General features: G+C 42.8%; 1 protein-coding gene across 2 annotated transcripts in view; it reads right to left on the reverse strand.

Annotated features, from left to right (window-relative positions):
- Window positions 1-313: 313 nt before the first annotated feature.
- Window positions 314-13,186, reverse strand: part of LOC138467450 (zinc finger protein 583-like) — a 371,930-nt gene continuing 359,057 nt past the window's right edge. For both annotated transcript variants that reach the window (XM_069607451.1, XM_069607452.1), the window contains exon 7: window positions 314-4,325. In XM_069607451.1, coding sequence (XP_069463552.1) covers window positions 3,610-4,325 — 716 coding nt within the window. In that variant the 3' untranslated portion in view covers window positions 314-3,609. The remainder of the gene's footprint in view (window positions 4,326-13,186) is intronic.

Here is a 13,186-nt window from a genome sequence, read left to right on the forward strand (position 1 = left end):
TTGTCCGACCAGCATATTCTTTCAAAATTAATTGGAACCTGGGATGTGTTTTGATATTTTTCTTTTGTGACATTTCTAAAACAGGACTATGGGCCTAATTCACAAAACGTTTGTGGGGTTTTGCCATTATAAAATGCTTATGTGAATTAGGCCCTATATAACATATAGTTTTTTTGTGAGTGTTATGCACTCAATCAGAACGTAAAATGTGCTTTAAACAGGGAAATGAAAACAGTAAAATATATGGTATCCTCAGCTTTTGGTTGAAATGTAGTTTCAAAACTAACTTCAAAAAATAACTGGACTTCAAATATATAAGGCCGGCCATTGAAAGAGTGGCTGGATAAAGAAAGGTTTAGTGCAACACACATTGTAAAAACATATACACAAGCTAACCAATCAATGAGAAACATTTTTTGTCAGTACTTCGTTAAAACAAAAAAAGTCATCAAGCATCCTGTATATTTCAGTGATAAAGTCTTGGCATGTGTGGAAACGGTTGGCTTGGGACAAGCGTGTAATTTGGCATCACATTTGTTTGCGTTTGTGGCATGGGATAATGAAGCCTAGAGGTAACATCCTCCTGTGAATGATAACCTGTACATCACATCTTCTGCAGCGTTTTCAATGCATTTTACATTTGAACACACATAATAATCAAGGAGATTTACAGAGATGCAAGGAGAAAGCAAAACCTGATATAAGAACACATTATATATATTGGCAGCAAATGTGTGCGATACTAAGAAACTAACTTAACAGTAACATCCCAGAGTTACTAGAAATAATATTTCATGGACAGTTGGGCACCTTTCTTTTATATTGGCTATGACGTAAAGAGCACTTTGTCTAAAAGAGATGCAGTATTTTTCCCTATTTCATACTCCACAAGTTTGGGTAACAGGTTTTGAAAAATGTATTTTCTGACAAGAATATGATTGTTTACTGATTTTAAATCTTGTACCTGAAAAGGATATTACATAAGTCTTTGACAAACATTTTGCTAAATATTTATTGATACATTCCAGATAAAGGCGTTTTTGATTGCTTGACAAACAATTTTTGAAGAGGTCTCTGTTCTTAGAATGTACATCTGATCATACACAATTGTTTACTTTCTCCGCCACGACAATTTATTCAGTCAAACCACCAGGAGCCGCCAATAATTTCACAAAATCCTTCCCTTTTCATGCCAATAGGTGGCTACTTGAATGCTATGAGCATAAACATTTTACCCCTACAGTATATGGATTTTCGTCAAAACCCTTATGCCAGAGGATACCAAAAAGATAAATCCTGCATTTTCCTTGGTGGCTCAACATGCCGTTTTGATCATGCAGGACATCAAGCTCCAGTCCTTGAAATGTGTCCTTGAAATGAGAGGGACTATTTTTACTCCAGTTCCAACAGCTGATTGCTAATGTATTCTGGTTGTCAGTTCACTCTGTCTGCATCTACTTGAGAGAGTAGATATATGCTCACTGTGTCCAAGGCCGTCCTGCAAAATATCAGACAAGCGTACACAGCTGCCTTCATGGCCTTAAAGCTTTCCATCCTCCCCACTGATGTATAGGTGGCCCATCCATACTTGTCAGTTCTTTTCTTACATGTCTAACCCGTTGGATATCATCACTTAAAGTCTGTGTGTGGCTCAAACATTTATCCATGCAAGATGCACTGACTGATGTTCCAAAAAACAGTACAATGTGCTACTTGAGGAATACCAGTAGTGACAAATCTGCCTCTCACAAATGCAGCCTTTACCCTTTCGGTACTAATTATATTAACAAGCTTGTCTTGCTCACTTATCACACCTGCAAACTTCACCTTTGGTGATACTGGCATGGCTTTCTGGGTGGCTTTCAGCCGATACCAGACAGTCTTTAGTTTTCTTGGAGATATGATGCTTGAAGGGTAGCCCTCCATGGATGATGAATCCAAGTGACTTTTTGTTGGGGGCAGGCTACGGGGGTGACTCCATCAACCTCATTTCTAGAAGCCAGATGTGGAATTGGGTGCCCTAAAATGATCTCCTGAGTGGAAGGAATTCAGTCTTCATGGGGCTCAGCTTCAGATAGGCACCAAACATACAGATTTCTCAAAGGGGGGAACTCAACTTTTAGATGGTGGATGTTTTAGGCACAGTTCACATTTAATTGGAGTGGTGCATCGCCTTCCTATCAGTGTATATTGATGTGGTGGTAGTTTTAGGGTTGCATCAATTGCTCCATGTAAAGAAGAAAGATGACTGGTGAGAGGATTGATCTTTCTGGACCACTGAACATTATGGAGAGTAGGAGGGATCTTGATGGAACTTGTGTTTGTTTTCAAAGTAAACATAACATTACAGGATAGCTTTGTCGAAATCCATGGTGGAGGTCAGCATGTTGAACAGTGCTTTTTGAAATAACGTGTCAACAGTGGAGTCAAGGTCGAGAAGCACCAGAAGTAGAGCTATGTTTCTACTTCGAATTCCAACTGAGCAAGGTTCACACTCTGAAAACCTCAATTGCTGAATTCATATGGCTGTACGGGCCTTCTCATCGGGGTGCCGACTATCCAAAACCCTGCTGCTGGCACATCTGAGTCCATTCCTTCAGCTCTGCCTGCCCAACATATCTTCACCTGTACATTGGGGGAGTCCTGCCCTACAGCGCCCGCTTCTTCACCCCACCCTGACTCCATGGAGTTCCTCTCATACCTCCCATGCACCCCCTCCCTACACTTCTACTCTCTCTGTACTGCTTAACCTGCCTGCATCAGCGACCCCTATGCCTTCTCATTCGTCTCAAACCACAACCTCTTACTTCCTCGTCCCAGCATTTTCCGGGATCATATGCTTCCACCATGGGCCCTGCACAGGCACCCTGAAGTGCCATTATAAGGCAGAGGAGTAAGCTCTGTGGTTTGGATGCAGCCGTTTCGGCAGGTGTCATAGGGGAGGAAGGATAGCTCAAGGGCAACTTGTTTGTCTTGGAAGCAAGACAACTCAGCGCAACACAGGTTTGAATCCCGATCCTGCACTTAGAAACCACTTGTTGGTATTGAACGTGTTATGAAAGTACATTTATAATTATAATCTGACCAAAAGTGAGTAAACCCCATATGTAAATGTGTAACTTTTATTTCCCATAGGATTTTCAAAAGACAATAAATATATAAAAATACACTAGAAAAGTATTAGGTTTCTTTGTACAACATTTAAACTTTTGTGCCAGAAGCAAGTAAAATGTTGATTTTATTCCAGAGACTTTTGTATTGGAACAGCCCATCTTTATTTTCTTGGGACTTTTATGCAAGTATTTCTCAGTTAGTGAAATACGTTATGCCTTGTAATAGGCATTTATACTGTGCACATTACCACCAAAGTAGACGCCTTGCATGGAGGCTGAATACTGTGCCCTTCTGTTAAACGCTTTACCATACATAAATGTTTTGAATCAAGCAGTAAATAATCTGGTATGTGGTTCATTGTACTAGATTTACATGGCTAATCTGCCATCTTCATACAGTAGAACTTCATATTTCAAGATATGGAAACATTCCTAATGATTGGTCGCAATAGTTCTATTAATTTTGCCCTGTGCTTGTGATCTATCCAGTTCAGTTTTATTTTCTATTAGCCCTGTACCTCAAGTGGTTGTTCTTGATCTGTTGTGTATGTGTTCTTTGGTGGTATCGGAGATCACCCTTGCGAATAAAGTCTTTCTCACATTTGGCACATTTGTATGGTTTCTCTCCAGTGTGTATTCTTATATGCTGATCCAGAGTACTTTTCCGGTTGAACCTTTTCTGGCAGAATGTACACATGAATGGCTTTTCACCTGAATGAATTCTGTGGTGCATTAGAAGATGACTCTTCCAGAAGAAGCTTTTTTCACATTCGCTGCATGCATAGGACCGTTCTCTTGAATTTGTTCTCACATTTCGTGAAAACCCTTTCTTCAGACAGTGGCTGCTATCGACTGCAGTAAATGTGTATGTTCGCTGGTTTTGCTGTTGGTTTGATTGATCATCTGGAAGCAGTGAGTTCTTCAGATTACCTTCACATTCATCATATCTGCCTGATCTTCCTATGACAGGATTTCCTGCTTGCAAATTTGAATTTACTGTGTCACTGAAATGACTTTCACTTGGACAGTGCATCTCAGCTCCGATTTCCTGACCGGATTCGAACCGCATGTGGCTTTGAAAGTTTGCTTCCTGGTTTGAGCTCTGGAAAACCAATGTGCTATTTTTCTCTGTAAAGGCTTTACATGGTAGGTTTTTTTTGGAACATTTTAAAGGGTTTCCGGAATTGTTTTTTCTGCTCATGCTTTCATTGCCTGTTGGATAGAAATGATAGTCATTAACAATCTACTTAATTTATAAAATAATAATTCAAATGTGTCAAATTAAAATTATGCAATTCTTGTATTGTGTGTAAATCTTATTTTACAAAAACACAAATTCTATACTGTGATGTCATATACAGGTTTTGTAGCTAATAGTAAATTTTACCAAGAAACACAGGTTCTAAATACTGATGTCCGAATCAAGCAGCGTAGCTCATAGCTCATGATAACTTACGTTAAAAAAATACAACTTTTTAAAAACATTTATGTGAAGGAAATTAAGTCATAATGTATATCATTAGACAGGGCATTATTACTTCTTTTAGAGTCAAGAAGAGGCATACCTTCCCTGGGTAACACGTTGTTGACTTAGGTTATGTTACAGACTGGTGCCAGTATAGTAGCACAGCTGTTGAATTAATCATTTGGCTGCCAGGCCAGGAATACTAGTAATGTTGTGCATTCTGCTACTTGGTACATCCCTTTATTCAATGTTACTTAAATGAAGCATCTTTTGTTGATATTCCCTGACACCTGTTTAAACCATCCCACCTAAAGGTAAGTGCCACTTTCCAATGAGCCAGCTTACCCTTTCACCAGGACACAAAACACATCTCTACATCACACTGTTCAAGTAAGGGCAACAACCCCTAAAAGCAAGCCCATCCAGCACTCAGCCGCTGCAACACAACTAGTAAGATACCATTCCAACAATAATTTCTATTAACTGACCCTTTACGTAAGTGTAACAACCCCAACAGGCATAGCCAGTGAACACTACACCTGAACACCCTGTGATGAAGTAGTCAAATGCTGGAGGCTAGGTGATGGGACTGGCCTGAGCTTGAGGGCCAGAATCTGCCACCTGCTTTGAGATGTAGGCCCAAGAGGAGCAATATAAGGATGCCTCAAGCCTCCCAGCTCATTCCTAGACACGTCAGTAAGTCAATCTATTCTAACTGAAAAAACCTTTGCTGCCTGGGAAGCACCAGTATGGTGGTGCAGATAGTCAGTTGGGATGAGATCTGGATACTCTTCCATGAACATCTGTGACATTGTACCATTTGAGAGGCTTGGTTTGCAAAGAGATACAAGATTTGTGTGTGCTGCTTGTGAGAACTGTAGAGGCCGCTTATCACTTGTGGAGTCCTATAATGACAGAATCAAATTAGCAGCAAAGCCTTACAGAGATGCAGTGTAGGTGAGGCAGCAGCCCACTCAAAGTTGCAGAAATACCAGTTGCTGGTCAAATGATTCTAAGATGGTGGACACATGTTTAGTAAATTCTATTAGTGAAGCTGTTGGGCAGTCTGCTAGCCAATAATGATCAGCTCGAGAAAAGGAAGTTTGTATAGGCTGTAACCAATCACAAGTCAGGTTTACACCACTCACACATCTGAGCACAGTGAGGCAATTACATACATGCACAACCTTGTCGGCTTATTAAAGAGGAATGCAGTGAAGGGAAGGCGGATGTTAGGAAGTGTGGAGTTGCAGGTGTAGATTACTGTGTGGTAGTGGTGCTGCACAGAGGTGAAGGAGAGAGGAGGAGAGGAGGTACAGGAGGGCAGAGCGAGCAAAGGAATGAGTGCAAAGAGGAAGAAGAGACAAGAAAGACCAGATAGGAGGTGGAGGACTGGTGGTAGGAAAAGAGAAAGTGAGGCTGAGGCAGTGAAGAAGATGGACAGAAGAATGGAGTAAGTGGAAATGAAGGAGAAGCCAAAGAGGAAAAGAGAGGGGAGCAGAGGTTAAACTTTTGCATTCAACCATGAGGTGCTTTGTGCTTTCAATCATGGCATTGCCACACAATCTGCATGCTCTATTCCTCTTTTCAAATCCCCATTCTCACTCCCTGTACCTCTCATGTGTTGACCAAGTTAAATTTAAAATACACATATTCAAGGGTGAGCGAGTTACTGGGGTAAGCAAATAAAGAGGTACTTTCACCTGTTTCGATAACTGGAGGAAATAATTGCTAACTATGTAATTTACTGGCCAGGCCCATAAGAGATTAGTCATGGTCCAATATACCCAATTCCCTTTTAGTCATGGGTGGTCACTACAGTTTTGCCAGTGCTGTAAAAATGCTGGTAATTCCAGGACCAGCACTTTTACCGTCCCGGCAAAACACAAGTTTGCCACTGGGGCTCTGATTTACCTCCAGCCAAGAACTGGAGGTAAAGCAGGCCCCTACCGGCAAATAAATGCTGGAAATACCAGCACTGGTATTGCTGGGGCTGGTAATTCCGGCAATACCCTCCATGGAGTTCTATGGGATCATGGAATGGGGATTTACCCCCCCTTTCTGCCACTTGCATTATCCTGGTAATACCGGAATACCAGGTGGCAAAAATGGTAGGGGCAGTTTGCCAGTATCCCGACGGAATTACCGGCAGGATTCCGGAAAATTTGTAACGAGCCCCATGGACTTGAAACATTGTAGGGAGAGGACAGCAGGATCCAAATCTTTGGTGCAGCATTGTTTGGCTTCAGTTACTAAGATTATAAAGCAAGAATCCCCAAAACCACTCGTCATAAGACGAGTAGCCTCAAAATTGTAATTTAAAAGATTGGTTGCAAGGCCATTTACTAATTTCTAGTATAACTTCATCTGTCACATCTGGAGCTGGAAATTAATACTGCATAGCCCCAGTTCGACATATAGATATTCAACAGAGAAACGTCTTTGGTTTTTCGTAAGGCTCTTGAGACACCGCCCTTCACGTTTCCTGAAATTAGTGAATTGATTGTGGCCCCAAACTTCAGCACCATATAAAAGGAGATGAGGAGCCTTTGCCTTGTAGACTCTAATGATGGAATCAGTCGAATATCAGCTCTTCATAGCTCCCGTTTGTTGATGGACCTTAATCTCGGTATTGTCCACTTGAGGTCACCAAGACAGATGTCATCTATTGTTAGCCTCAGGTTCTTATAACAACAGAGGACGTCCAAGTAGTCATGGGTGCCAAACCTCCAAGAATAATCGCAAAAAGACCAACCTTAAAGACCATGATTTTTTATTTATTATCATGTATTGTTAGGCCATTTTTGTTAAAATACAGATTCAAATTGGTCAGTTGTTGTTGAAGTCCTTTGGCAGTATAGTCTAATAGCAACAGGTCATCGGCGTACCCAGGCCACTGGATACACATGGAGCCCCGGATGAGAGGGATAGATGTTGGGATAGATCTGCAAGGTACACATTGAAAAGAGTAGGTGCCAATATGCAACCTTGTTAGACCCACAAAAGTAGGCAGAGCATTGGTGGTTTTGCCCTATGGTGGCATTCTAACTTTGACTTTTGTGTTGCTATTGAGTAGGATAATAATGTTTAAAAGCCCTAGAGGAATGCCCAACGTTTATTAACATCAGCCAAAGAGTTTCCTGCCCTATTGTGTTGAAAGCTGAGCTGCAGTCGCTAAAGACTGCACAGACATTTTGATTTAGGACACTCCAAGCAAAATCCACTAAAGATGTCCAGGCCAGCCTGTGGCCAAGCCCTTTCGGAATCTTGTTTCAATAAATGGGATGATTTTGTTGGTGGAGATCCAACTATTTCAGTCCACCATAGGATTTGTGCAAAAATCATAGACTGGATGTCCAGCAGGGCCAGGATGCGATAATCTTTCGGGTTGCTTTTAGGGCATTTTCTGTGTAATGGAAGGATAATACTTTCCAGCTAAGAGTGCAGGAGAGTAAAACTCACACTTCTTGCAGAGAACAGAACATGTAGTACCTGAGCCCACCAAAGGAGGTGCATCTCAATCCCATCGTGCAAACGTTTGTTTTTGCACTTTTTACAATTTTTATGGTTTTCCTCCAATGTTATCTTTCTGGATGGTGGCCTGTTTGTCCTGCAACATTTTTTATTACATTGCATGACTTTCATTTTTTGACAGTTTTCATGGTTCATCAATACAATTTTCTTCCTTGTTTCGTGTTCTTTTGTTTTAAACTTTTGATTCTTTGTCTTACCTCTGTTATTATCATTTTTACATTTACTGTACCAGTTCATTAATTTTGTAAAGCGCCTTGGCGTAAGGCACTCTAGAAAAAACAAACTCCATCAGGGGCAGGGGCCCAAGAGTTTTTTTTAAGACTTGATAAAAGAGACAATGGCGGCAACTTGACTTTTATATTGCCATCTTTCATGAATGACAGGGTCACTAGGTGCAAAGATAGATTTACATCCAATGGTTTCCCCTATAAACCTTTACCATTCAATATGAGAGTAACTACCCATGAAGGCATAAGGGGTATGTGTTGGTTTAAGCAAATTCCAAAAAGTCTTGGAATCATGGCTAAGAGTTATCCTAATCGGGCCTGCCACTGTTCCAGGATTTTTCTTTTGTGATGTAACCTCAACAATTAGGCAGATTTCCTTATCATAACTGCCACACAGAGTTCATGTCTGCAAGAGAGGTGCTTGTGACGTGCAAGCTGATCGCATTTTAACAATTGCTTAGCACCTGTTATTGCCTTATCAAACCTGTGTTTATGACTTTTCCTATAAATTAGGATGGTCTTGTTGGTTTGGGATTCCTTGTTTTCAATGATATGATTGTCTAGGTTATGCATAATAGTGTCATAACACATCAGGTTCCTTTTAGAAAGTTCAATCAAGTCACTTGAGCTCTCTAGGGTAACTGTTTTGAAATCACTGATGGTAGCACTGTTAATGGGTTCCCTAGGCACGTCAATGGACCAGCCAAACCGCTGCCAACTAAGACTTTGATGAGAAAAAAAAGAGCCATGTGTGATAGATAAGCACGAGCTTGTTCAAATTAGGGACATTCCAACTTAGCCTTTTGTGCCCACAGTTTACATTCAGTTGCCCTATGTTATCTTGTATAGGTTTCAGGATGCGAAACAGCCAAGGAGGCCAACAGAGGAAAATGGTCGATCTCTTCTCTCTGGGAGATGATCAAATCTAAATAACTAAATAAACAATGAGAAATGAAGATATAATCTATAATGGTAGCACTGTTAGAGGAGACCCTGCTAAAACAACCCAGGGGATCCCCTTGACAGCGACCGCTTAGTATAATGAGATGGTCTGATCCTAGTAATTTAGCCCATGTAATTCCCAGAGCATCATACATGGTTTGCTTAAGTGGATCTGGGAATATTAGACAGCTTTCAATCTAAGAAGAAAATCAAGCCCTTCATCCTAGAAAATAACTTCAGATCCGCTGTCCAAGCCTTGGTCTTCTCCCACTTGCATGCTGCAGCAAGACTCATTAAAGAACTCCACAAATTTGACCACATCACCCTGACCCTCACTGAACTGCCCTGGCTCCCACTGCAAGCCTGTATAATCTTCAAATCCGGTTGTATCATTTACAAGGCTGTCATCTTGAAGTCCCCAAGCTACCTCACTGAGAAACTCAGCATCTACAAAGGCCTGTGATCCACGAGAAGTAAGGATATGTGCAGGCTTGAATCACAACAGTACATGAAGGAAAGAGCTAGAAGACCAGCCTTCTCGGTCTATGCTCCAAGACTCCTGCACCTCCTACAATCAACATCAGACTTGCCACACCACTTCTACAGTTTAGGAAATAGCTCAAGACCTTCCTCTTCAAGGAATGGCTTCTACCTAACAACTATGTCCACACACTCTGCTCTCCCCACCCTACCTGAGACTCGGTGATCTGCTCCCCACTGTCTCCCCCCCATGCTGCTAATTGCCCATCTTCCCGCTAATTGCCCACCCTCCCATGCAGTTCCCAGCTCCTTTTTTCTCTGCTTCCCTCACTGTGTTCTTCCCGTATGACTGTGAAGCGCTTTGTTGCTTCCCAAAGCTAGGTCCATGCTCAGTAAATACCCTAATAATAATAATAACTCACTTCACCCCCTCGACCAGCATTTTCTAAATACACCACAGAGTCACTGGTGGTAATGGAGCATCCTTTCTAATCATATTCTTTATTGCAGCCGTGGTTGGCCACTAGTCCTTCTCAGGACCCTTCAATACATTCAAAAGAACAGTCAGATCTGTGACGCACAAAATCACCTTCATATGAGAACACAAAGTCCAAAACATCCTCAGAAAAAAATGAAAGCAAAATGCTGCATAATCATTATCTTCCAAAAGTTCAACAAGCTGTGTTGAAGCAGTGGTTAGAGAGCATAGAGGTCAAATTTAGTCCAATAAAAACAATATAGCCGAACGATTCAAAACACACTCACTCCTGTGACAAAAGAAACTCTGTATTTTGAGGACCTCCTTAGTGACCTGTAAACTCTGTGGAGGAGAGACCAGGATCTAAAGATTTGATTGCCACGCCCCAGAAGGGAGGGAACACTTTGTTTTGTTGTGCTTAGTTAGGTTATTTTATTTATTGGGTATTTATAATGCGCCAATACAGCAAATGGTGTTTCAAGGCACAACAAGACAAAAAGGGAGGAGAGGGGGAATCAGGGATGAAGAAAAACCAAAATAGTCCTATTTGGTCTTGTGTCATTTTGACCATGCAAGTGCAGTAACAAGAAGTGCGAGGGAGAGGGGAGGGAGGGAATTGCCTGTCAGAGCATAATACACTGATGCTAAGGAGGGAAACGAAGTGTAGGTCGAGCGCACAATTGCTGGTGAGGAGTGTGGAAGTGGGGAAGGGCCCATGGGTTAGACGAGCGTTAGGGGTAGGCCAGCTGGAGAAGTGCCAGGAGAATGCAGAGTGCATGGAAAAGAAGGTCCATGTGCTAAGAGCAAGGAGCGGGGCTATATGGGCTCATAAGGGGTGGAGGCTGAGCCTGGCTAGTGCAGAGGGAGGGAGCCCGGTAGGGCAAGTGCAGGTTGGGGGGGTGTCAGGGGAGACCAAGTGAAGGGGTAAACTGGTCGATGAGGGCCTGGTGCCCTGTATGTATCTATGGAACCAGGCAGCCAGTCAAAATGAGGCAGAGGGAGACATTAGCTGGGGAGGGGGAGGGAAGGAGGAGGGTCTTGAGAAGCTTCCGGAGCAGCTTCCGGAGCTTAAGGCGATCCGGCTGAAGTCTGAGAGGGGCAGGGAGGCCATTCCAGTGGGGGCAACCTGTAGAAGAGAGAGCTACCTCCGCTTTCTGCGTGGAAAAGCATCTGATCTGCAGAGAGTTGGAGCTAGAAAACCGAAGGGCTCTAGCAGGGAGGCAAATAGGGAGAGAGTTCGATGTAGCGAGGTCCCAAGCCCCAGAAAGCCTTGTGGATGATGCAGAGGGTCTTGAACTTGATCCTCTCAGCAACCTGGAGCCAGTGGAGAGATTTTAGGGCTGGAGAGATGTGGTCCCTGGGCTTGAGGCCAAGGATAGGTCTTGCAATCCTATTCTGGATTAGTTGGAGGGGGTGAAGAGAGAATCAAGGCAGATATGCAGTAGTCCAATCTAGAGAGGACCAGAGCTTTTGAGACATTGAGGTTCTGGGGGAAGGTGAGGAAAGGGAGAATGCCTTTGAGGAGGTGCAGCTGGAAGTGGGCCTTCTTGCCAAGGTCTGTGATTTGAGGAGAGAAGGAGAGAGAGGAGTTGAGGATGGCACCAAGGTTTTTGCCTCATAAGAGGGTGAGTGGACTGGGCCCATGAAGGGCAGTTAGAGAGTAGGAGGGCAGGAGGGAGCTGGGGCCCCAATGAGAAGGATCTCAGTCTTACTGGCATCAAGGCATAGATCGCTAGCAGCACACTGTTCCTGAATAGCAGTCAGACAGTCGAGCATGAGAGGAAGAAGAGGAGGCAGTGGAGGGGAGCCTGAAGGAGAGCTGCGTGTCATCCGCATGACAATGGAAGTGAGGAGAGAAGGCGGAGATCAAATGGGCTGGAGGGGCAAGCTAGATTTTGAGCCCTGAGGGATGCTGCAGGTGGAGAGTGTGATGGAGGGGAGAAAAGGGCCAAGTTGAACCTGGGATTGTCCTTCAGAGTGGAAGGAGGTCAACCAGTCCAGTGCCAGGTCTGTGATGTCAAGGGTATCACAGAGATGGTTAAAAGGGTGGCATGATTGACCATGTCAAAGGCAGAGGAAAGGTCAAGAAGGATGAGAATGGAAGGAGAGTTGGAATCGAGATTTGAGAACAAGTCTTCACAGGTGTACAGGAGTGCAGTTTCCGTGTCTCTGGCTGCTTTGAAGCCAGCCTTGTTGTCGTAGAGACAACCAACAGATTCAGCTTGGTGGATCATCTGGGAAATGGCCAGCTTCTCTAACTAAGGTTATCAGGTCTGGCATTGTTGGACTTTGTCTTGGAGCTATATTGAGAGTTCTCTGGTGAAAGTCTGATCAACTTTGGATCCTAAGCATTCAATGTAGGGCGTTGCTCCAATCGAAAAAAAACGTTCTAGTCCTAATGAGACATTGTCTGAAGCTTAATTATCACTTTAATCATGTCGTAGTTTGGAATTATTGGTTAGTTGTTTGCATCCACAGGAGGCATGTAAAGTCTGATATAATTTCTAGTAGGAGAAAGGTCAGGTCTTAACAATCTTAGAGAAGAAGGCTTCTTTTTTCAGTTATCCTTAACCGCCCCCATTGGACTTTTAACCTTCTTGCTAAGATTCCCCCGATAGGCAATGTCAAACAAACCAAGTTCAATAGTGATCAGTTGTGTAGTAGGTACACAAGTGATGTCCGGAAGCACTAACTATAAGCTTAGGTGCCTTCTTTTTCCTCTCTGTTAATTTGTATGCGCTATTGTTATTATCTTATTTATGTGTAGAGGAAATGGCCCTTGGGCCAATGATTGGCTGAGGGTCTCTAGTATTATACTCATGGTTTGAAGGTATAGCAGAGGTGCAAGTGTCAGGAATGACGATCATTTTCTCAAGTGCAGGATTGACACACACTTTAGGCTCAATAGTGTTAGCTTTTCTCAGGGGTTGTAGCTGGTTTTTATTCA

This window comes from Ambystoma mexicanum, chromosome 4q (assembly GCF_040938575.1).
Source record: "Ambystoma mexicanum isolate Mex_15411 chromosome 4q, UKY_AmexF1_1, whole genome shotgun sequence".
NCBI classification, from domain to species: Eukaryota; Metazoa; Chordata; class Amphibia; order Caudata; family Ambystomatidae; genus Ambystoma; species Ambystoma mexicanum.